The sequence below is a fragment of the Bos grunniens genome, chromosome 4, assembly GCF_055505025.1.
Source record: "Bos grunniens cultivar Pamir isolate PY7600 chromosome 4, Bosgru_T2T1.0, whole genome shotgun sequence".
Classification (NCBI taxonomy): domain Eukaryota; kingdom Metazoa; phylum Chordata; class Mammalia; order Artiodactyla; family Bovidae; genus Bos; species Bos grunniens.
In genome coordinates this window covers 112,535,804-112,562,134 of record NC_141168.1, presented here as the reverse complement: position 1 = coordinate 112,562,134, position 26,331 = coordinate 112,535,804, and the positions used below count along the sequence as shown (strand labels likewise).

General features: G+C 42.1%; 1 protein-coding gene across 1 annotated transcript; it reads left to right on the top strand.

Annotated features, from left to right (window-relative positions):
- The first annotated feature begins 7,412 nt into the window (after nt 1-7,412).
- CLDN12 (claudin 12) lies at nt 7,413-21,874 on the top strand. Its single transcript, XM_086398584.1, has 3 exons — nt 7,413-7,621; nt 9,076-9,163; nt 18,528-21,874. Exon 3 carries the CDS (start codon nt 18,565-18,567, stop codon nt 19,297-19,299), a length of 735 nt encoding a protein of 244 aa, XP_086254710.1. The 5' UTR covers nt 7,413-7,621; nt 9,076-9,163; nt 18,528-18,564; the 3' UTR covers nt 19,300-21,874.
- The last annotated feature ends 4,457 nt before the right edge of the window (nt 21,875-26,331 follow it).

Sequence of the window (26,331 nt, the reverse complement as noted above, 5' to 3'; positions counted from 1 at the left end):
TCTGAGTTACTTCCTTTTGTAAGAAGTAAGTAAAATGTTTCTCTTGAGTTCTGTGAGCGGCTCTGGCAAAATATTCAAATACAAAGAGGGGGTCATGGTACCCCAGTTTACAGCCCGTTGATCAGAAGGATAGGACTGTGACGGGGGAGCTGAATGAGGGGGCAGTCTTGTGGGGCCTGTGGGGTGTGTCAGACTTGATTCATAGGACACCCGGCTGGTGTTGGAGCATTTCTTCTGGTGGGAGGAAAAAAACCCCACACATTGGACTGGTTTCCCAGAATTATTAGTGACATAGATATAAATAATTTAAGTTGTGTGGCACTGGAACGCTGACAAATCAATGGAACAAACAAAAAATTATATTTCTGATATTTAGAAATAGATTGATATCTACATCAAAATGTAATATTTACATGATAAATGTGGCATTTTTAAAAGCATAGGGAAAAACAAATGGCTTGGAACAATTACCTTGTCATTAAGAAAAGAGCATTCCATTCATACTTCTCCATTGGTGAAAGGAAAGAAAGAAAATGAAAGTGGAGTTGCTCAGTCATGTCTGACTCTTCTCGATCCTGTGGACTGTAGCCCGCCATGCTTCTCTGTCCATGGGATTTTCCAGGCAAGAATACTGGAGTGGGTTGCCATTTCCTTCTCCAGGGGATCTTCTGGATCCAAGGATTGAACTCAGTTCTCCCAAATTGCAGGCAGACTCTTTACTGTCTGAGCCACCAGGGAATCCTGTTGGTAACATGTTGAATTCCTAACATGGTAAAAAATTTACAGGTGCAACAGAATCAAAACATACTATAAAATTATAACAGTAAAACTTGGAAGAACTCTTGTATGACATTGGATAGAGGAAGACCTTTGTAACTATGACTCGGACTTCAGAAGTCACAAAAGGGGGAAAAAAAGTTCTAATACATCAAAATGAAACATAGCAGACACCCAACAAGGCTTCCCTGGTGACTTAGTGGTAGAGAATCTGCCTGCCAAGACAGAAGATGGGGGGTTGATCCCTTGGTCGGGAAGATCCCCTGGAGAAGGATATGTCAACCCACTCTAGTATTCTTGCCTGGGCATTCCCATGAACAGAAGAGCCTGGTGGGCTACAGTTCATGGGGTCGCAAAGAATCAGACACAACTTACCAACCAAACAGCAACAGGCACCCAACGAACACTGGACATCAGTTCTCCTGGGTGGAGGGGCTCCTTCCTCAGAGCCCCAGCCCCCAGCACTGTACCTAACACTTCTAATGGGCCCCACATATGGTAATGTTCTAAAAAATTATGAAATGTATTGGTGTATATTTCCTTTAATATCTAAAAGATGAACAAGAATTTCTGAAGAGTTGTTTAAGCAAAACCTATCATTAAAGTAGTAAAAGAGGAAAGACGCAGAAGATATTAAGAAGAGGTGGCAAGAATACAGGAGAACTATACAGAAAAGATCTTCATGTCCCAGATAACCATGATGGTTTAATCATTCACCTAGAGCCAGACATCCTGGAATGAGAAGTCAAGTGGGCCTTAGGAAGCATCACTACAAACAAAGCTAGTGGAGGTGATGGAATTCTAGTTGAGCTCTTTCAAATCCTAAAAGATGATGCTGTGAAAGTGCTGTAAACAATATGCCAGCAAACTTGGAAAACTCAGCAGTAGTCACAGGACTGGAAAAGGTCCGTTTTCATTCTAATCCCAAAGAAAGGCAATGCCAAAGAATGTTCAACTTACTGCACAATTGCCCTCATCTCACACGCTAGCAAAGTAATGCTCAAAATTCTCCAAGCCAGGCTTCAACAGTACATGAACCATGAACTTCCAGATGTTCAAGCTGGATTTAGAAAAGGCAGAGGAACCAGAGATCAAATTTCCAACATCCACTGGATCATTGAAAAAGCAAGAGAGTTCCAGAAAAACATCTATTTCTGCTTTATTGACTATGCCAAAGCATTTGACTGTGTGAATCACAACAGACTGTGGAAAATTCTGAAAGAGATGGGAATACCAGACCACCTTATCTGCCTTCTGAGAAATCTGTATGCAGGTCAAGAAGCAACAGTTAGAACTGGACATGGAACAACAGACTGGCTCCAAATTGGGAAAGGAGTCTGTCAAGGCTACTGTCACCCTGCTTGTTTAACTTCTATGCAGAGTACATCACGAGAAACGCTGGGCTGGAAGAAGCACAAGCTGGAATCAAGATTGCCGGGAGAAATATCAATAACCTCAGATACGCTGGTGACACCACCCTTATGGCAGAAAGCGAAGAACTAAAGAGCCTCTTGATGAAAGTGAAAGAGGAGAGTGAAAAAGTTGGCTTAAAGCTCAACATTCAGAAAACGAAGATCATGGCATCTGGTCCCACCACTTCATGGCAAATAGATGGGGAAACAGTGACAGACTTTAATTTTTTGGGCTCCAAAATCACTGCAGATGGTGACTGAAGCCCTGAAATTAAAAGATGCTCACTCCTTGGAAGAAAAGCTATGACCAACCTAGACAGTATATTGAAAAGCAGAGACATTACCTTGCCGACAAAGGTCCATCTAGCCAAAGCTATAGTTTTTCCAGTAGTCATGTATGGATGTGAGAGTTGGACCATAAAGAAACCTGAGTGGCAAAGAATTGATGCCTTTGAACTGTGGTGTTGGAGAAGACTCTTGAGAGTCCCTTGGACTGCAAGATCAAACCAGTCAATCCTAAAGGAAATCAGTCCTGAATATTCATTGGAAGGACTGATGCTGAAACTCCAATACTTTGGCTACCTGATGTGACTGACTCATTGGAAAAGACCCTGATGCTGGGAAAGATTGAAAGCGGGAGGAGAAGGGGACGACAGAGGATGAGTTGTTTGGATGGCATCACCGACTCGGTGGACTTGAGTTTGAGCGAGCTCTGCGAGTTGGTGATGGACAGGGAAGCCTGGCGTGCTGCAGTCCATGGGGTCGCAAAGAGTCAGACACGACTGAACTGAACTGAAAGTAGTAGTATTCTCAAAAGACGTTCACTCATGCCACCTCTGCAGTACACTTTTCCTCATTTTACAGTTTTCTCATGTAATAGGAAAAAATAAAGACAAATGCTGCCCATCAGGATTGCCACAGTACCTCTTAGCAAGGTAAAGCAAGGTAAAGACTCTTAGCAAGTCTTTACCCTTGGGTAATTTTTCTGAGATTAACTGGTAACTACAGGTCTGCAAAAAACCTTCCTCGGGGGACTGGGGACTGAAGTGAGGAAGCAGATGCCTGACAGACACTGGTAGACACAGCTTTAGGTAAGAGCTAATAAATACATGGACTTCCCTGGTGGCTCAGATGGTAAAGAATCCACCTTCAATGCAGGAGACCCAGGTTTGATCCCTGAGTAGGGAAGATCCCTTGCAGAAGGGAATGACAACCCACTCCAGTATTCTTTCCTGGAGAATTCCATGGACAGAGGAGCCTGGTGAGCTACAGTCCGGGGGTCGCAAAGAGTCGCAAAACACGCACATAATAAATAGTTATCCAGGTAGAGTTTACCATCTCTGCAATTATGAAAAGGTTAGTTCCTTACTTCCAACTCCACACCCAAACTGATGTTTTGTATGCTTCACTCTAATTGCATTTCCGATGAGGGTATTTCCTTGCACAATAAACAAGCATAATGAGTAGCGTCCACACTGCTCCCCAGCTCCTTTAATCATCTCCACTAGAAAACTATGTATTAGATAGACCAGCAACAATGTGAATATGTTGTAGGAAGGGGGGCCCCTTCCAGGGCCTGAGAGTGGGTTCTTGTCTAACACTCGGAAATGAATTGTCTGAGGAGGCACATGTGCTGACAAAGCAAGAGACTTTATTGGAAAGGGGTGCCGGGGCGGAGAGTGGCAGGGCAAGGGAACCCAGAGGAACTGCTCTGCCTCATGGCTCCCAGTCTTGGGTTTTACAGTGGGTGATGGGACGAGTTTCTGGGCTGTCTCTGCCCACTGATTCTGACTCAGGGTCCTTCCTGTGCTACATGCATTGCTCAGCCAAGGATTTCAGCAAGGAGGGTTCTGGGAGGTGGTAGGACATGTGGGATCTCCTTTCATTCTTTCCCTAATTCTTCTGGTTGGTGGTGGCTTATTAGTTCTGTATTCCTTACCAGGACCTCCTGTCGTAAAATAACTTAGGCAAACATTCACTACAGAGCCCAGTCAGTGTGGTTCCCATAACACTCAGGCATGTAAGTATTTCATCTTTTCTGTACCGAAGGCAAGCTAACCATAGACCTGCACTTGACTAAGAAGTCTAGAAACAGAGTTGTCTTCCTTTCTGTTTGTAGCTTTAAAAAAAACTGTTATCAGCTACATATACATCTCAGCTAAAGTCTGCTGCTGCTGCTGCTGCTGCTGCTAAGTCACTTCAGTCGTGTCCGACTATGTGCGACCCCATAGATGGCAGCCCACCAGGCTCCCCCGTCCCTGGGATTCTCCAGGCAAGAACACTGGAGTGGGTTGCCATTTCCTTCTCCAATGCATGAAAGTGAAAAGTGAAAGTGAAGTCGCTCAGTCGTGTCGGACTCTTAGAGACCCCATAGACTGCAGCCTACCAGGCTCCTCCATCCATGGGATTTTCGAGGCAAGAGTACTGGAGTGGGTTGCCATTGCCTTCTCTGAAAGTCTGCTAACCAGATTTAACTAATCATCAATGATTGGGAAAAAATATATATAAAATGATTTTTGTACACAGTTATCTGATTCAGTTCCATTTTCTACATTAGAGAACTGAAGTTCAGAGCAAAGAATCCTGTGTTGTATTGTTCTTGCCTGTCTGCTATTACCAGAGCTGGCCTGCAGCCTAGACACTTTCTGTTCCCAGAGTTTCTTTACTATCTAATGCTGCCCTCTTTCTCACTGCCACATCTCTTGGCCTGGCTTTGGGGTCAGATCGCTTCTGGTTTTTAATTATCTTGCATTCTCTGAAGCAGTGTGGCAGATGAGAAAGTGGTAGCAATGCACAGATAGTGGCTTTTTCCATAACTAGTAAATAGTCCCGTTGTTACTAAAGCAACAGAAAAACGGTAATTGCAAACACGTACAGTCCTTATTGTGTGTTAGACACTATTGCAAACTTCTCTGTGTTATAGCAACTCATTTAATCCTCACTGCAGTTTTTTATATAAATAATTATTACAGATGAGATTCTGAGGTACAAACAGGTTCCTTACTTTGCCCAAGGTTATACAGCGGCAAAGTGGGATAGGAATGGATGCCATCCTTTACTTTTATTTACAACTACGATGCTTTTTCTCAAACTTTTTATTTTGAAAAATTTCAAAAGTACAGAGAATTTTAATAGTACAATGAACACCCACATACATAACTCTCTCTAGATTTAACAGTTACCAACATTTTCCACACTTACTCTATCTGCATTTATGTGTGTGATCATGACACTTCAACATCTGTTCTGGGCAGGTCACCCCCAAATATGCCTCAATGGCATACCCATTGTTTTGAAGTAAATTTACTTCAGAAACAGCAGGTGGGGAAAAAATAATATACTTGGGATGGACATGTACACCCTGCTATAATGAAAATGAATAATCAACAAGAACCTACTCTACAATACATGGAACTCTGCTCAATGTTATGTGGCAGCCTGGATGGGAGGGGAGTTTGGGGTGAATGTATCGGCATATATGTGTGGCTGAGTCCCTTGCTGTTCACCTGAAACTATCACAGCATTGTTAATGGGCCATGAACGTGAAAGTGTTAGTGCTCAGTCCAGTGGGACTCTCAGTGACCCCGTAGACTCCTGGCCCACCTGCCAGGATCCTCTGTCCATGGGATTTCCCATGCAAGAATACTGGAGTGGGTTGCCATTCTCTTCTCCAGGGGATCTTCCCAGCCCAGGGATTGCACCCAAGACTCCTGCGTTACAGGTGGATTCTTTACCATCTCAGCTACCAGGGAAGCCCAATAATGGGCTATCAGATCAGATCAGATCACTCGGTCAGTCGTGTCCGACTCTTTGCGACCCCATGAATTGCAGCACACCAGGCCTCCCTGTCCATCACCAACTCCCAGAGTTCACTCAGACTCACGTCCATCGAGTCAGTGATGTCATCCAGCCATCTCATCCTCTGTCGTCCCCTTCTCCTCTTGCCCCCAATCCCTCCCAGCATCAGAGTCTTTTTCCAATGAGTCAACTCTTCACATGAGGTGGCCAAAGTACTGGAGTTTCAGCTTTAGCATCATTCCTTCCAAAGAAATCCCAGGACTGATCTCCTTTAGAATGGAGTGGTTGGATGTCCTTGCAGTCCAAGGGACTCTCAAGAGTCTTCTCCAGCACCACAGTTCAAAAGCATCAATTCTTCGGTGCTCAGCCTTCTTCACAGTCCAACTCTCACATCCATACATGACCACAGGAAAAACCATAGCCTTGACTAGACGAACCTTTGTTAGCAAAGTAATGTCTCTGCTTTTGAATATGCTCTCTAGGTTGGTCATAACTTTCCTTCCAAGGAGTAAGCGTCTTTTAATTTCATGGCTGCAGTCACCATCTGCAGTGATTTTGGAGCCCAGAAAACTGTTTCCCCATCTATTTCCCATGAAGTGATGGGACCGGATGCCATGATCTTTGTTTTCTGAATGTTGAGCTTTAAGCCAACTTTTTCACTCTCCACTTTCACTTTCATCAAGAGGCTTTTGAGTTCCTCTTGGCTTTCTGCCATAAGGGTGGTGTCATCTGCATATCTGAGATTATTGATATTTCTCCTGGCAATCTTGATTCCAGCTTGTGTTTCTTCTAGTCCAGCGTTTCTCATGATGTACTCTGCATATAAGTTAAATAAACAGGGTGACAATATACAGCCTTGACGTACTCCTTTTCCTATTTGGAACCAGTCTGTTGTTCCAAGTCCAGTTCTAACTGTTGCTTCCTGACCTGCGTACAAATTTCTCAAGAGGCAGATCATGTGGTCTGGTATTCCCATCTCTTTCAGAATTTTCCACAGTTTATTGTGATCCACACAGTCAAAGGCTTTGGCATAGTCAATAAAGCAGAAATAGATGTTTTTCTGGAACTCTCTTGCTTTTTCCATGATCCAGCGGATGTTGGCAATTTGATCTCTGGTTCCTCTGCCTTTTCTAAAACCAGCTTGAACATCAGGAAGTTCACGGTTCACATATTGCCAAAATAAAAAGTTTAAAAGCAAATAACACTCTGACTACCCCCAGCCCCCCAGTGGGGCGGGGTAAATAAAAAGTGGTAAATAAATTACTTAGTGGGAAATATTTATTTGGGTACCCAACTCAAAATTATTTTTGGCTCTGTTTCCTCTAACTGTTTTGTAGACCTATAACCCAAATCTAAACGTAAGTTAAGGTGTTAAAAGAATGGGGGAGGTGGGAAACAGAGCAGAAAGGCGGGAGGTGGTCGCAGGATATTGCCTGGGACTGCCAGCTCAGTGGATTTTGGGAATTGTAGTCTGCCAGTCATCCAGGGCATTCCTGTTTAGGGAACCTGACTACGAGTCCCAGAAGCCTTTGGAGCGGCTCTCTGGGAACGCACTTCCTGGGACGCCGAGAGGAAGACGCTCCGAGAGGCTCCTCAGTGTGGGCGAGTGAAAATGCCCTGGATGTGAGAAACAGGTAGGTGTGGGCAAGAATGTTCTGGTTTCTGGGTCTTTTGCATAAGTAGTTGAGGATTTTTGTAAGATTGCTTAAACGAGGAGAGTCACTCAGCATTGGAACGTGCTGACCACCTTTGTGGACGTGAATGCTGAATGAGGAGGTGTTTGATGAAGCTCTCAAAATTACTTTGGACCCAGAAGTATGAAAATGTCGACGTGTCTGGCCAGGGCTAGGGGCCTGGCTGGCCAGGTGTGTGCTGTGGAGGTGCAGGTTGCTATTTTTGAATCACTGGCTCATGCTGGTTGTGTAATGATGACCTGCTCTCTATTCAAACCCACTTAGTGGTGCAGGGATAAGCTTGTTCTGAGAGCGTACAGTCACTGCTGCGGTCTCTTTCCACTGGCTCTAACCAGGAAAGCTCTCTCTCTCTCTCTCTGTCTCTTTTTTCAACCTCCTCTGTCTTTCTACCAACTCTGATGCTCCTGAGGACGCAGCTCAAAGGGAGTGCAGAGAGGGTAGTGGGGAGGCGGGCTTCTCTGGAAGCCCACTTTGCTTTTCTCTGAAGCCCAAGTTCTGTGTTACAGGCTTTGCAAGGGGCCAGTCGTGACGTTAGAAGGCCAGACTTGGTGACCTGACTTTAAAAGGATTGCTCAGAGATCCTATTGTGTGTTTATATTGTGACACTTAACTTTGGAGTAAGTAAGCAACTGTGATTGAAACCAACCAGACATACATTTAGAAAAGAAAAAAAAAAAAAAAATCTGGCTGAAATCCCTTTCTTGCAGACTGTTGGGAACATCATTCTACTTTATGATCATTGTAGGGCTAGCAATATATATGTATATAGACACACCTTGAACCAGGAAGTTCTTAGGCGTTACAAGTTTTCCTTCTCGTCCTTCTACTTGAGGTAATTAGTGTTTGAAGAGGAAGTTGTTGATGCTTAAGAAAGACATATGAAAACATTTAAATGGTGGGTTGAGCTGTTGGTGGAACTATAAACTGAAGAGAAATTCTAGTTGCAAGTTTTAGGGGGCATGGTAAAACCAAGCAACTTTGACTAGTTTTGTTGTCAGTATCCTTTTAAAAGGAATAAAAGAAACCTCAGGAATGTGTTTTATGCCAAGACAACTAATTACATAGTGCTTCATCAGCCCTCCTTATTCTTTGACTGTAGTTATGAAAAGATTTCCAAAACAGTGAAGTGATTTTCATCCTTGTTTTTCCTATCTTCTTAAGTCACAAAATGAGAGTTAATTTTTTCTTCTGTAGCTCACAAATAGATATTGTGTGAATTTAAGAATAAACTACCTTTTTTTATTTTTTTTTTTAACTTACTGCCCACCTTTTTTTGGCTTAAGATTTCTTTGGTTTTAGATGATTGGTAATTATTTTTCCTAGCTCCATATGAATTCAAATTGAGTTTTTAAAGAAGTACTATATTAATTTGGAGTGCTTTTCCTGTTCTTTAGGTCCAGGCCATCTTGACTGTGTTCAGATGTGCATACATTTCTTCTAAGTTGATTAAAGTTGTTTTGGAACTATCAAGTACCTCAAAGAGTAAGTACATGCCCTGATTTTATTTCTTCCTTTTACTTCCATATATATGACACTTTTTTCTCTTAACAAAATAAAGTTACAGGATAGATCTCCATTCCAGGTGCTATGTTGATGATCTATATCTTCTAAGAAAACCCTTCTGAGGGAGACAGTACCTTCTAAGGTAGAAGGGACTGCTAGTGTTACTACCGAGGATTAATGTAGCTGCTATTACAGATGTGTTCTCATGTAGCTATTCCTTAGAATTGTCTCTGAAAAAAATACAGTAATGGATCTGAGAATTCTTAAAGCTTTTCGACATTATTCCTGCTTCAAACTTCTTTGAACTCATTCAGACCTACAGGAAAGATATTCTTTTGAAAAATATTTTTATTTGAAATATCTTTGATAACCTTTAATTGTGTACCATCTCCTCTGCACGTCATTGTGGAACAGTCAGATGTGAAGTGGGTGTTTCGAACAGAGGCCTTATCTGATTTGGTCAGTAGCTATTCTCAAAGAGAATGCTCTCCAATAAACCTACCAGTAATGGTCACAGACTTAAATTTCCCACCCTATTCTGTTTTACGAAGGGTTTTACTGTTTATGATCTCACAACTATCTTGGGGGACATTTGAGAAATTTGAGATGCAGAGGGCATAGGACTTGGCCGGTTTGCAAATGGTGGTTTGTGACTGGCGTTTGAGTCTTGGGTCGCCTGGGCTACAATACCATGCTGCCTCCCAGATGGAAACAGCAAACCCACACATCTGTATATACAACTCAGCTCAAGACCTGTCACCCAGCTAGTGTTCGTGGGTGCTCCTCAGATTGTTAAAGTGTATTCTTAGCCTTGCACATCTGCTGCAGTCACTAATAAGAGGCTTTCATATGGCAAAAAGATGTTTATTTCTTTTCCTCAGTTGGGAAAAATATTTTAAAAAGGAAATAGAAATACAAGTATAAAAAATTGCTTAACTTTGATAAGCAAACATTAATTCAGTATATGAACCAGTAGTCTTAAAGGCACATCCTGTATGTAACATACCTATTAAGTTGAAAACACGAGAATCAACTGTCATAATTATCTAACCACGGTGGGAATTAACCAGTGTTGCTAAACTTAGATACGTGTGTCTAGAAGCAGAGGCTGCATATAAATAACCTGGGAATGGCTTCATCTTTCTTAGGAAATTTCTGGGGGAAGAAAATGAACTTCATTTTTAAAAATGAGAGAGACTTTGGCCAGTAAAGAGTGGAAAGCAGGGGCACATTCTAGAAGCAGTTTGGAGGCTTCAGAACACAGAGTATGAAAGAATGTAATGAGTGGAACTGATCCTGGAGCAAATTGATAACTCTCTGTGTCCTCACCATACTCATATGAACCTTCCATTTGCTTTTTTTGTTCATTCATTAAACAAATAATTGAGTGCCTTCCGTGTGCCGGTGTTGGACACAGTGAATAAAACAGAAGGCTCTCTGTCCTCCTGGAATTTACAGTCTGGTAAGACGGATAAACACTGAACAGAGAATATAAGCAAATTCACTGCTATCAAAGAAAAATTACAAAGGTGCAACCAGGCCGTGTAACTAGGGAAGGGGGAAGGGAAAGGGTTGGAGAGAAGAGGGGAGGTTTAGGTCCAGCCTCCCTGGAAACTAGAAAGGTAAGTACATGTCAGCTAAGCAAAGAATAGGATGGGATTAAGAAAGTTCTAGGAGGAAACACAGCATGAGAAAAAGCCCACATTGAAAAACATAATTTGAAAAGTTAAAAGAAAAGCATTATGTCTACATAGACTAATATGTAAGGTAGAAAACTGACTCAGTAAGGAGACTAAGAATCTGGCAGGAACCAGATGGTGGGAAGTAAAACTTTGGAAATTATAGGAAAGATATGAAACTTTGGAAACTTTATTTCTGAGGAAACTATTCAGTAGAAAGCTGCTACTGCTGCTAAGTCGCTTCAGTCGTGTCCGACTCTGTGCCACCCCATAGATGGCAGCCCACCAGGCTCCCCATCCCTGGGATTCTCCAGGCAAGAACACTGGAGTGGGCTGCCATTTCCTTCTCCAATGCATGAAAGTGAAAAGTGAAAATGAAGTCGCTCACTTGTGTCCGACTCTTCGCGACCCCATGGACTGCAGCCCACCAGGCTCCTCCGTCCATGGGATTTTCTAGGCAAGAGTACTGGAGTGGGGTGCCACTGCCTTCTCCCAATAGAAAGCTATTGAATGGTAAAATGTAGTGAAATGATCAGATTTGCAATTGAAAAAATAATGCGTGGTTTCAAATTAATTGGTAGAACTCCAAGAGTCAGCGTATCTTTCAGTTTTAAATCACTGAACATATTCCTTCTCTCACTGTCCCTATAAGATGTTACTTTATCCCTCTATGGGATATACTGGTGCTGTTGCTGCTGCTAAGTCGCTTCAGTCGCGTCTGACTCTATGCTTTGTATCAAATCATACACATGTAGAGTTATGAGCAGGGTATAAAATGTAAAGCAGCCAAAGAAGTTTACAAACAGGACATTAATTCCAGCACCGAGATTGAAATTCAGTTAAATTAAGGTTCGTAATATTTCCCTTCTGAAAAATGCCATATACTTGTTCAGTTCAGTTTAGTTGCTCAGTCGTGTCCGACTCTTTGCGACCCCATGGACTGCACCACGCCAGGCCTCCCTATCCATCATCAACTCCCATAGTTTACCCAATCTCATGTCCATTGAGTCAGTGATGCCATCCAACAATCTCTTCCTCTGTCATCCCCTTCTCCTCCTGCATTCAATCTTTCCCAGCATCAGGGTCTTTTAAAATGAGTCAGATCTTCGCATCAGGTGGCCAAAGTATTGGAGTTTCAGCTGCAACATCAGTCCTTCCAATGAACATTCAGTACTGATCTCCTTTAGGATGGACTGGTTGGATGTCCTTGCAGTCCAAGGGACTCTCAAGAGTCTTCTCCAGCACCACAGTTGAAAAGCATCAATTCTTTGGTGCTCAGTTTTCTTTATAGTCCAACTCTCACATCTATACATGACCACTGGAAAAACCATAGCCTTGACTAGATGGACCTTTGTTGGCAAAGAAAATATCTCTGCTTTTTAATGTGTTGTCTAGGTTGATCATAACTTTCCTTCCAAGGAGTAAATGTCTTTTTAATTTCACAGCTGCAGTCACCATCTGCAGTGATTTTGGAGCCTCCAAAAATAAAGTCAGCCACTGTTTCCACTGTTTCCCATCTATTTCTCATGAAGTGATGGGACCGGATGCCATGATCATAGTTTTCTGAATGTTGAGTTTTAAGCCAACTTTTTCACTTTCCTCTTTTACTTTCATCAAGAGGCTCATTAGTTCTTCTTCACTTTCTGCCATAAGAGTGATATCATCTACGTATCTGAGATTATTGGTATTTCTCCTGGCAATCTTGATTCCAGCTTGTGCTTCCTCCAGCCCAGTGTTTCTCATGATGTACCCTGCATGTAACTTAAATAAGCAGGGTGACAGTATACAGCCTTGACATACTCCTTTTCCTATTTGGAACCAGTCTGTTGTTCCATGTCCAGTTCTAACTGTTGCTTCTTGACTTGCATACAGATTTCTCAAGAGGCAGGTCAGGTGGTCTGGTATTCCCATCTCTTTCAGAATTTTCCACAGTTTATTGTGATCCACACAGTCAAAGGCTCTGGCATAGTCAATAAAGCAGAAATAGATGTTTTTCTGGAACTCTCTTGCTTTTTTGGTGATCCAGCAGATGTTGGCAATTTGATCTCTGGTTCCTCTGCCTTTTCTAAAACCAACTTGAACATCTGGAAGTTCACAGAAGCCTGGCTTGGAGAATTTTGAGAATTACTTTGCTAGCCTGTGAGATGAGTGCAATTGTGTGGTAGTTTGAACATTCTTTGGCATTGCCTTTCTTTGGGATTGGAATGAAAACTGGCCTTTTCCAGTCCTGTGGCCACTGCTGAGTTGTCCAAATTTGTTGGCATATTGAGTGCAGCACTTTCACAGCATCATCTTTTAGAATTGGAAATAGCTCAACTGGAATTCCATCACCTCCACTAGCTTTGTTCATAGTGATGCTTTCTAAGGCCCACTTGACTTCACATTCCAGGATGTCTGGTTCTAGGTGAGTGATCACACCATTGTGATTATCTGGGTCGTGAAGATCTTTTTTGTACAGTTCTTCTGTGTATTCTTGCCACCTCTTCTTAATATCTTCTGCTTCTGTTAGGTCCATACCATTTCTGTCCTTCAGTGAGCCCATCTTTGCATGAAATGTTCCCTTGATATCTCTAATCTTCTCGAAGAAATCACTGGTCTTCCCATTCCATTGTTTTCTCTATTTCTTTGCATTGATCCCTGAAGAAGGTTTTCTTATCTGTCCTTGCTATTCTTTGGAACTCTGCATTCTAATGGGTATATCTTTCCTTTTCTCCTTTGCTTTTTGCTTCTCTTTTCACAGCTATTTGTAAGGCCTCCTCAGAAAACCATTTTGCTATTTTACATTTCTTTTTCTTGGGGATGGTCTTGATCCCTGTCTCCTGTACAATATCATGAACCTCTGTCCATAGTTCATCAGGCAGATCTAGTCCCTTAAATCTATTTCTCACTTCCACTCTATAATCGTAAAGGATTTGATTTAGGTCATACCTGAATGATCCAGTGGTTTTCCCTACTTTCTTCAATTTAAGTCTGAATTTGGCCATAAGGAGTTCATGATCTGAGCCACAGTCAGCTCCTGGTCTTGTTTTTGCTGACTGTATAGAGCTTCTCCATCTTTGGCTGCAAAGAATATAATCAGTCTGATTTCGGTGTTGGCCATCTGGTGATGTCCATGTGTAGAGTCTTCTCTTGTGTTGTTGGAAGAGGGTGTTTGCTATGACCAGTGCATTCTCTTGGGAAAACTCTATTAGCCTTTGCCCTGCTTCATTCTGTACTCCAAGGCCAAATTTGCCTGTTTCTCCAGGTGTTTCTTGACTCCCTACTTTTGTATTCCAGTCCCCCATAATGAAAAGGACATCTTTTTTGGGTGTTAGTTCTAAAAGGTCTTGTAGGTCTTCATAGAAGCATTTAACTTCAGCTTCTTCAGCATTACTGGTAGGGGCATAGGCTTGGATTACCATGATATTGAATGGTTTGCCTTGGAAACGAACAGAGATCATTCTGTTGTTTTTGAGATTGCATCCAAATACTGCATTTTGGACTCTTTTGTTGACTATGATGGCTACTCCATTTCTTCTAAGGCATTCTTGCCCACAGTAGTAGATATAATGGTCATCTGAGTTAAATTCACCTATTCCAGTCCATTTTAGTTCACTGATTCCTAAAATGTTGATCTTCACTCTTGCCATCTCCTGTTTGACCACTTCCAATTTGCCTTGATTCATGGACCTAACATTCCAGGTTCCTATGCAATTGGACCTAACATTCCAGGTTCCTATGCAATAGTACTCTTTACAGCATCAGACCTTGCTTCCATCACCAGTCCCATTCACAACTAGATGTTGTTTTTGCCTTGGCTCCATCTCTTCCTTCTTTCTGGAGTTATTTCTCCACTGATCTCCAGTAGCATATTGGGCACCTACCGACCTGGGGAATTCATCTTTCAGTGTCCTATCTTTCTGCCTTTTCATACTGTTCATGGGATTCTCAAGGCAAGAGTACTAAAGTAGTTTGCCATTCCCTCCTTCAGTGGACCACATTTTGTCAGACCTCTCCACCATGACCTCTCTGTCTTGGGTGGCCCTACACGCATGGCTTAGTTTCATTGAGTTAGACCAGGCTGTGATCCATGATGTGGTCCATGTGATCAGGTTGGTTAGTTTTCTCTGATTGTGGTTTCAGTCTGTCTGCCCTCCGATGCCCTCTCTCAGCGCCTACCGTCTTACTGGGCTTTCTCTTACTTTGGACATGGGGTATGTCTTCACGGCTGCGCCAGCAAAATGCAGCCGCCACTCCTGACCTTGGATGTGGGGTAGGTCCTCTCCGCTGCTTGCCGTGCAGCCACTGCTCCAGGTATACTTGTTGGCTCTCTAAAAATATGACTTAGTTAGTTTCTGAGATCTGAGCCAAGTATAATTGAGCAGAAGCCAATTCAGGGGACTGATCCAACATCTGGATTGATATGATGTTTGATAAATTTGAACACACTTAAAACTGAAATAGATGTTAAGTATTGATCTGGCTCTGTTTATTAGTGTCATTTGATAATCTATAGGCTAAGAACTACAGAAATTTATTTATTAGTAATAAAATTCGTTCTGATCTTGTTTCTCATTTTGTTTGTAGGAATCAGGGGTACAGGGGAGCTTGAATGAAAAAAACTCAATTATACTGATACTCTAAGTATTTGTCCCCTACCTCTGAAAACAGGAAGGAATTGTGATTGGGTTAGGACTTAGCAGTGGTGATCTGAAGGCTTTCTGAAGCTTTGAAAGGAATTGAGGGAAACTTTTTTTTTACATCTTCACAATGTTGATTAAGTCTTCTTTCTTTTCATTGCTCAGTTTTTCTCTAAGCCTGAATTATTCATTTTTATGAACTTGTATGGAAAATCCCATGGACGGAGGAGCCTGGTGGGCTGCAGTCCATGGGGTCGCTAAGAGTCAGACACGACTGAGCGACTTTATTTTCTCTTTTCACTTTCATGCATTGGAGAAGGAAATGGCAACCCACTCCAGTGTTCTTGCCTGGAGAATCCCAGGGACGGGGGAGGCTGGTGGGCTGCCGTCTATGGGGTCACACAGAGTCGGACATGACTGAAGCGACTTAGCATAGCATAGCATAGCATATCTTATTTGGTTGATACCTAATAATGATCACTTAATATGTAGTAATCAGATGCCTTTTTCATTATCAGCACTTTGAGTTTTGATAAAACAGCATATTCTTTCCCTCAGTCTGATGGTTAACATATTGGGGCAAAGTCCAGATCTTCATGGCCTTGGGTGTGCCTCAAAGACCTAACAGAGTGTTCTGCGTGTGCTGAATAGTAAATCCCTGCTGAATGAATGATTGCTTAGTAATGGCTACTTCCTTGTCCAGTTCTATATCATTAAGAGCCTACCTTTTTAAGCTCCTGTGGTCTTGGGTCAGAGCCTAGTATTTATTTATTCAAATATTCCTAAAATGACTTGTGTGCAAGTTGCTGTCAGTATACTGGGGAGAAGATACATGAGCGGAAACCAACAGGAAGCTGGGTTCTGGAGCCTAACAAAACTAGTGGCGTTTTCCAGTGTAAACGTCCTCAAACCTGCGCCAGTTTCCATCGTAGGACTCAGGTGGTTGGTAGGTTGCTAAAATCAGGCATTTAAAATTTGCAGGAAAAAAAAAATAAATTATGACCATAATTCCTCCAAGTATTTTCATCCATAACATTTTTTTTAAAACAATTACTACTTTTAGTAATATTGATAGAAGACAACATGATAAACAAATAGTAAACTAAGAACAGAAAAACTTAAAACTAGTTATTCTTGAGGACTTTAAAAAATGGTCACTTTTATATTTTACAATATAAAAATCACTTAAACTGATTTTTATATTGTACACTTACATATGTGTGTGTGTATAAGTATGTTCAGTTCAGTTCAGTCGCTCAGTCGTGTCCGACTCTCTGCGACCCCATGAATCACAGCACGCCAGGCCTCCCTGTCCATCACCAACTCCTGGAGTTCACTCAGACTCACGTCCATTGAGTCAGTGATGCCATCCAGCCATCTCATCCTCTGTCGTCCCCTTCTCCTCCTGCCCCCAATCCCTCCCAGCATCAGGGTCTTTTCCATTGAGTCAACTCTTCACATGAGGTGGTCAAAGTATTGGAGTTTCAGCCTCAGCATCAGTCCTTCCAATGAACACCCAGGACCGATCTCCTTTAGGACGGACTGGTTGGATCTCCTTTCAGTCCAAGGGACTCTCAAGAGTCTTCTCCAACACCACAGTTCAAAAGCTTCAATTCTTCAGCACTCAGCTTTCTTCACAGTCCAACTCTCACATCCATACATGACTACTGGAAAAACCACAGCCTTGACTAAAAATTATTCCCAGTTTTTGTGATTGGACTAAATATATAGTAAATTAAAACAGTCTGTTCTGTTGCCTTGCAGGACACATGATAGAAAGTAGAAAAAATACATTTGAGTGGTGTTTGGAGAGTGAGTTTCAAACTCCTGAAGAAATAAAGCTGAATAATATACTGGTTTTTTTTATAATATGTCATATACAGATGAAGAGTCCAGCCTTTTAATTTGAGATGAAGCGTCTTGCTAGCATTAATGCAGATAGGTTGTCATTTCAGAAATCTTTGCATTCATCTTATATGAGCAGTCATAGTAGACTAACCAATAGTAGTATGTCAGTATTATAACCAATAACCAATAGTTTAATCTGAAAAGCATGCCAGCCATAGTCAATCAGTGAGGAAGTAATGATGCAGAATAATGTCAGGGACCTTTTTTCTGTCTTTTTGCTTTGACTAACTCATTGGAGAGGAGTCTATTTACATTTTGTGTTTTCTGGTATGCCTAGTATATAGGAATGAGCCGTCTGCTCTTTCTTATTTAACGTTTACTCCACAAATGTTCTTTGAACTGCTCCATGATGCCAAGCACTGAGCTGATCACTGAGTGCTTAGAATAGTTGACACTCACATCGCACTTCCAAGGCACCAGGTATAATTTTAAGCACTTGATGTCATATTAATTCATTGAATACCTAGAAAAGCTGTGAGTTAGGCACTGTTACTTTCCCCATCTTGCAGATGAGGAAAGTGAGGCACACAGAAGTAGTGTTGCTGATCCAAAGCCACTTGGGTCACTTGGCTAGTAACTGAGGAAGCAGGGATTCGAATTCGAGCCGTCTAGCTCAGCGTCTGCCTTCAGCTACTCTGCTGCCCTCTCTCCTCACACCTTTGCCTGTTTTGCTAGTCTCCTTTTACATCTGCGTGAGCATCGGAGGCCGAATTTGTGTTTGGAGTTGATGGTGTTGTGTTTGTGAATGGTGCTGTGCCCTGCATATTTGAGTATCTGACACACCTAAGTGCTTGATAACGCGGGTGTCGAATGAGTGATTTTTGAAAACTGAGAGATGTGATGTTAAGTGAATTTGGAATTATGTTGGTTGTTCCTCTGATTCACCGGATAGAAAAACGCTCGTGTGTGAAGACTCTGGTTGCTGTATGAGCAGTCATTGATGAGCAGGGGTGTGCATGTACACCTGTGCTCTGCGGTCATGGCACGTGTGCTCATACCCGTTCCTACTGCATATGGAGACAAGGGACAGGATTCTGTCTGATTCCATGTCCCTGGTGTGTTTCCAGACAGCCCCACCCTTCCTGCTCTGCTCTCCCGGGGTCCCCTCATGATCTCTCCTCTTCTGTGTCCCCCCAGTCTGACTGGCAGTACTGCACACGCCTGCCTGCCTGCCATGGGCTGTCGGGATGTCCACGCGGCCACCGTGCTGTCCTTCCTGTGTGGAATCGCCTCCGTAGCGGGCCTCTTTGCAGGCACACTGCTTCCCAACTGGAGGAAGTTACGACTGATCACGTTCAACAGAAATGAGAAGAACCTGACTGTCTACACAGGCCTGTGGGTGAAGTGCGCCCGCTATGACGGGGGTAATGACTGCCTGATGTACGACGCTGCCTGGTACTCCTCCGTGGACCAGCTGGACCTGCGGGTCCTCCAGTTTGCCCTGCCGCTCAGCATCCTGATCGCGATGGGCGCCCTGCTGCTCTGCCTGATCGGAATGTGTAACACGGCCTTCAGGTCCTCCGTGCCCAACATCAAGCTGGCTAAGTGCCTGGTCAATAGTGCAGGCTGCCATCTGGTGGCCGGGCTGCTGTTTTTCCTGGCGGGTACTGTGAGCCTCTCCCCGTCCATCTGGGTCATCTTTTACAACATCCACCTGAACAGGAAGTTCGAGCCAGTCTTTGCGTTTGACTATGCTGTGTACGTCACTGTGGCTAGTGCTGGGGGCTTGTTTATGACGGCCCTGCTACTGTTTATTTGGTACTGTGCATGCAAGTCCTTGCCCTCTCCTTTCTGGCAGCCGCTGTACTCCCACCCTCCCGGTATGCACACGTACTCACAGCCCTATTCAGCCCGTTCCCGCCTCTCTGCCATTGAAATCGACATTCCAGTAGTTTCCCACACCACCTAATGGGGAAGTCGTTGTTCAAGAAACCTTCTAGCCTCACATTTCCCTCGTGAAGAAGCCGTTTTGGGCCTATATCCATTTTCCTCGGTTCCTGATCAGTCAGTGAAGCCAAATCTGTATGTCTTGGTAGGATGAAGTGCTGCTAGTTTTTATGAAAAGTACAATATTTTAAATGTGAATCATTCCTTTTATCTTGCTTCTTGTGCTCAAAGCATTTTTAACCTCCATATTGATATCTGATCAGTTATTTAGGTAGAAAGGACCTGTGTCTCAATTGAGGTGATTTAGAGCCACATGGTAAAAAATGGTTATTAAGAGGAGCTGTTATATGCGATCCTTAGAAATATTTCAGAACGTCAGAATGTATATCGCCCTTTTTCTATAATACCTTAAATTGGTGGGAAAAAATGGACAATTTCAAATTAAGATTTTTTTTTCAGGTAAGGGTAATAGTTTATCAGTAGCCAGTCTACCAGCTTAGGCTGTAACTTTTCTTACTTCTTTCTCGGGGCTAATTGTATTGAATAGAGTTTGGTATTTTGAAGATGACTTTCTTTTGTGAGTTCTTATCTTCTACCTCATGCCTATGTTTAAAAATAAAATGTATCTTAAGTGATGTCAGAATAAGCCTAACCTTTAAAATATCTATTAGTATGGATAACATTTAACCTAATTATAAAAGTTAATGGTTCTATAAGTTGTATTATTAGAATTAAACTGTGCCATGTGATGGGTTGGTGCTTCCTTTGACGCAAAAAAAAAACACCTTTTTTTTTCCAGATATCATCAACCAGGTGGCACTCAGGCCCACATGTAATCTCTTAGTGACCAAGAGAAAGAAAGAGGCCTGAGTGGTTAGTTCTTCAAATAGTGGCAGGGGACAAGCATCTGCTCTTCGGTGACAGCTGCAGAGGTTCATCGGGGTGACTGCCTTTTGGGTGATGGGTGGAGTGAGGCATGGCCTCCCCATGACCAGGTTCCCTCTTGATTCAGTTCCTGCCCCATCACCGACTATTTCTGTGAGTGTATATCTTTGCCCAGCACGTTACTAGGTGCAGTTGAGAATACATGGAAAGTATGAGATCTCGTCCCATCTACTAAGAAATTTTACTTCAAGATAGAAGATCATACGGTTAATGACCTCAGTGGCAGCTGGTCTTCACTCAGTCATTGTGCCTGGAGTACATTTCACCCAAAGCATGGCTTTCTGGCAGCCAGGCTTATTGTAAATACCAGCAATATTTGGATCCAGAAACTCAGTTTGTTGGATCCTGTAGAGCACCTACCTTAGTCTTGATGCTGTGATAACAGGGTATCAGATTCCTGAGAACTGGATGGGCCACAGTGGTAAAAAACAAACAAAACAAAACCCACCAATTGTCCCCTTTTCACCTCTAAAAATATGATGGCATATCGAAGAGGGAGAAGTATCTAAATCTCTCTTCTAATGAGATAATGCTTAGAGGAAACCATGTTAACACCAAGATGAATGCTTACAGATTCAGGGATATTGGGTCTTTACCCTTCGGAATTTGAGCTGTGTACTTATTTGATGTCATTTGCTCCACATCAGTGCTGTGTTCATGCGGAATTTGTTCTGTTACCCATTACAAATCTCACGTACAACTAGTTGCATGATTGACACGTTATTGTGCCTCTTTTGCAAATCTGAGTATGCTTCTGGAACTTCTGTGCATAAAGCAGTACTTTCGTTTCTAATTCCAAACACTGGTTTATGTAAATAGCAAGTACATCCAGTTGTATAATTTTTAAATGCCTTCAGTTGAAAGCATGCAAAACTCTGGTTTTTAAGCAATAGCTTCTGATTTCCTTCAGTTCTTTTTACTCTTCTTGGATGTAGCTGAGTTTTGATCATTCCAACACAACAGCAGGTAAAATTTTAAGATTAATATTAATTTTCCTTTTACTAATTAATTTCTGTTCCCATTTTCACTGACTTTGTCCAGAAGTGTCAAGAATTCCACCATTCTTTGTATAAGTAATGTTAAAAGCAGACCAAGCCATTAATATTCTAGACAGTTTTTAGTCCATGGGACCATATATATAAATACATATAAAATGTTGAACTTTTACTACAAGCATTTTTTGGATTCTTTTCATAAACTATAGCCTCAAATTAGTGTTTATTATGGATTCACGTGGCAATAGAAACAGGTGTTTCCCTTATTGTCATTTATATTTCAGATTTGCTGTCAGAAACTATTCTTATTCTTCAGAGCCATCAAAGGAATCCATATATTTATAATTTTTTAAATAACTTTTGAGCATTCATCAGGCTATCATTGTGATGGGGGATATCTTTCTTTTGTTGTTGCAAGTCTCTTCATGTTAAAGGCCTTTTACAGAAGCTTGGGAAACAGTTTGGAAGACCTTAAATGTAGTCTAATGGACCGGTTTTGGTTTATCCAACCACGGGAGGAAAAAACGCCTGAGTTTACTTTACTTGTAAATAAGTATACACTATAATAGATAATATGTTTGCTGTAAACTGCAGTGTAAAACTTCGATAAAACTGCACTGTACTTCTTGATGTTTATTAAAAGATGTATTTTTACAAGTTTCTGTTTCTGTCCTCATTTTCATCAGTGCTTTAAGGTGAAATATTTTGAGAAATGTTTCTCAAATATGTGCAAATTGTAAAAGACACGGCCCCTTTTAAACCCCTGTAGAATAGCAGTTGGAATCAGAAAACTTGGCATTATTGTTTCAGAAGCATCAAGACCCTTCATTTCTAAGAACGGTCTTAGGAGTTCACTGGAGTATTTCAACATTCCACAGAAAAACAACAAATAAAGTCAAATAGGCCAGACTTGCCTCATCAGTGTAGTTTTCCAGCCACCTGTGCTCTTGGCGATTGCGAGTTCTCAAATGGTTAAGTGAGAGGACCTTTCTTCATTCTTCAGAACTCAAGGTTGCCAGGAAAAGTGGTCCTAATAGGTAAGCACCTCAAAATTTCCAGGACCTGGAATGAGCTTTTAGTTTTTGGCCTCCCAGTGATAGCATTCACAAGCACCCCTCACTGAACCCATGGCTCTGATGGGACATTGGATGCCAGAGCTGTTGCACTAGAAGTGTGAAGCCATTTCAGGCTGGCCATCGCCATAGCTGATTATACTAACACACTACAGTCTGGAGTCTGCCCCCAAGTTGCACAAGCTCCCTGAGGGTGGCCAAAATGCTGGAGAAACTCTTCATGCTAACCAAATTCACAAGTGATTTACCAACCAGAAGTGAAAAATATAGATGGCTTGCAATCACTATCCAAGACCAATTTTTAAAAATATCCCCTACACAGAGCTCTTTGGAGAAAAAGACTGATTCCAGTCCCGGGGTAGGAAAAGTGCAAGATGAGCCCAGCACATTGTCTTCTGCAAAAAGAAACACTCGAAGAAGGATGGGGACTTAACAAATTACACAGGAGCCGGCTTAAAGAGGTTCCCACTGGTTCAATCTGGGACAATCTAAGCATCAAAATAACATGGAATCTATTGAATAAAGCAAAAAGCCATGCATCCCTACCGATAGAAATAGGAAAAAAGAAAAGTTGCTTCTTCAGTAAACTACCAAGTGATCAGTATAGAAAAATAGATGGAATTGGGAAAACATCAATGGAATTAAAACTGATTGGTGAAAGTTTGACAAAAAACAGGATATTTACATAATCTCAAAATACTGCTCCACAAATTACTAGTTTCTGAGGGGAAAATAGTAACAATGGATCAACTTGGCAGTTGCAGCTTTAACCAGGTGAATAAATTTATCACCAATGTTAAACCAACACCATGCACCTCTTGATATGATGCAATGAGAAGGTCAAATCATGGCTTTTGTGATAGTTCCACTAAGACCATCGCTTAAGACTCATCTTGGGGAAACATGTAGCTTGTCAGTTCTGCTTTTGCTTTTTGCTTCCTTCTCTACCTCTCCTGATCTCACACCTCTTCATTTTTATAAAATTATCTCTAAAATATTTCATGTTTAGGAGAGAATTTGAAGGGCTTGCGTCAGGTTTCTCTGGAAAAAATAAAAAGGTCCTTGCAAAAGAGATATAAATCAAAGTGACAGAACCACAGGACTCAAGGGATCTGAATTAGCTGTCCCATTTCACTGATTATCAATAACTACAATCCTGAAGCATACTGACAGGTTAGCCTAAGGGCTGTCCCCTTCCCTTCCCCTCCCCTACACTGGAGAACTTTTCTAGGAGAGAGTCATTCTCCCTGTCCCTGCTGGGTGTCTCCAGCCAAGAAGGTTCTGTGTCAGTGCCATAGTGTGCCAGAGCCCTTTAAAACCTCACGGTAGGACTGGAACTCTGCAAGAAAAAGCCCAACTATGGCCTGCCTAATATTCTTATGCAAATCTGCGATTAACAGAGAATTTAGGGTTTTTTCACTTTGTTTGGAAATAGGCCAGCTTTCCACGCTGTTCTGTGAAACAAATGCTTCAGCAAATTTTGATGAAGACAATGAGATGGTGGATGAGGAAAGAAATTTTTTATTTTCACATTGTGAAAAACCCAGTGTGACTGGGTCCTATTAGTAATAATGTAGTAATCATGGTTTCGAGTGGTCCTTGTTCACTTAAATCCTCTATGGAAAAAAATATGTATGTAGAGTCATGTCTCCAGGGTTATGCTTTATAGAAAAAGGTAACAGCTTCTCATTAAGAGAAAAGGCATAGTAATACTTTAACTGCATTGTATATCTAGTGGCGTTGCTCCACAATTCATTCTTTTTTTTTTTTTAAACTTTACATAATTGTATTAGTTTTGCCAAATATCAAAATGAATCCGCCACAGGTATACATGTGTTCCCCATCCTGAACCCTCCTCCCTCCTCCCTCCCCATACCATCCCTCTGGGTTGTCCCCGTGCACTAGCCCCAAGCATCCAGTATCGTGCATCGAACCTGGACTGGCATCTCGTTTCATACATGATATTTTACATGTTTCAATGCCATTCTCCCAAATCTTCCCGCCCTCTCCCTCTCCCACAGAGTCCATAAGACTGTTCTATACATCAGTGTCTCTTTTGCTGTCTCATATACAGGGTTATTGTTACCATCTTTCTAAATTCCATATATATGCGTTAGTATACTGTATTGGTGTTTTTCCTTCTGGCTTACTTCACTCTGTATAATAGGCTCCAGTTTCATCCACCTCATTAGAACTGATTCAAATGTTTTCTTTTTAATGGCTGAGTAATACTCCATTGTGTATATGTACCATAGCTTTCTTATCCATTCATCTGCTGATGGACATCTAGGTTGCTTCCATGTCCTGGCTATTATAAACAGTTTGAAAGGCTGTGTGTGCTGTGCTTAGTTGCTCAGTCATGTCTGACTCTTTGCGACCACATGGACTGTAGCCTGCCAGGCTCAATTTGTCCATGGGGATTCTCCAGGCAAGAATACTGGAGTAGGTTACCATGCCCTCCTCCAGGGGATCTTCCCAACCTAGGGATTGAACCCAGGTCTCCTTCATTGCAGGTGGATTCTTTCCCATCTGAGCCACCAGGGAAAACCATGAATACTAGAGTGGGTAGACTATCCCTTCTGCAGAGGATCTTCCTGACCCAGGAATCAAACTGGGGTCTCCTGCATTGCAGGCAGATTCTTTACCAGTTGAGCTACCAGTAAATGAATACAGATAATTCACTTAAATTTAAAAATACTTTTTGCCCCTATGCCCATGTCCTTTTTCTTGTCCTTACTCTTAGGCTAATTCTGTGGTCTGGATAGTCCAGGTTGGGAGTTGAGTACCAGCATGTTTCTGTGGAGGGTGAGGACCCTGGCTCCTGACTGATCCCCTCTGGGGTGAGCAGGTGCCTAAGAAGTCTGTCTTCCCCCTTGCTGGCCATGTAAGTAAGGACTTTGGGTCATGTTCTGACCTACTGACCTGCTCCTGGATGCTTCTGCTTAAAGAGCTTGAAGGTAGCAGTGGGTGCTGGAGCCTGGTGGTATCAGCCAGGTGTACACATCTCTTCCCAGCTCCTTGTCCAGTGAGATCATGTTTGTAGTTTGAAATTGGCCATGGTGAAAGTATTGATGCCACAGAAATTAGCAGATACTACAGAGTTTTATCTTTTCCCTTTTTGTCTTCTTTCCTCTCCTCCCTCCCTCCTTGCCTTCCTTCCTTCTTTCCTTCTTCTCGTTCCCCACCCTCCTCAGCTGTTATTAAACACTAAATAAGCACATACCATTGCTCAGGGAGATTAATTTGCTGAGCTTCAAATTAGTTAATGAAGGAGCTGGGAATTATAACAAGTGTAAAACTTTATCTTTGATAAAGGGACTCTCTGAAACAGACTTTTAATGGGCCTATTTCCAGTATTGCTCTTTCTTCCTCCCCACCACCAACCCATCCCGTATACTGACAACAGAAGGAACCTAATAAAATCCAAACAAGACCTTGTCTCTCCTCAGCTTTATTCAGCAGTTAGTTACCTCTCAGAACAGAATCTGCATTCTTGCTCTGAGACTGAGTGGTAGGTCTTGTGCAGCAGTAAACAAAGGAGTACATCAAAGAACATGGAGCCAGGAAAAGCACACTGCCTGGCATAGCACAGCCACACAAATTACCTGGAGAGATTTTTTTTTTTCATTGTGCCCATCATTGATCAGACTTTTAGCAATTATTGACACTAACAATATCTTAAAAGTTAGGGTTAGTTATTGAATGCAAATTCAATAATAAATAATAGCGACTATCCCTTCTCGAGGACCTTTGGATTGGTCACATACCAATCCAAATCGGTCACAAGAAAGAGGCCTCACTCTGTCTTGGATCATGTCCTCTGGGGCAAAGCCAGCTTCCATGTTGTAAGGATGTACACAGCCCTATAGTTACTTTAGGAAGAACTGAGGCCCCCTACCAGTTTTCCAACCATGTAGGAAAGCCACGTTGGAAACAAGGAATTTCTGTTTCCTATATGATGGAAAGAGTGGCATAATGGATGTGATAGCTAGCCTTTAAGATGGTCTGCAGTGATCCTTGCCTCCTGGGATTCACATCCTT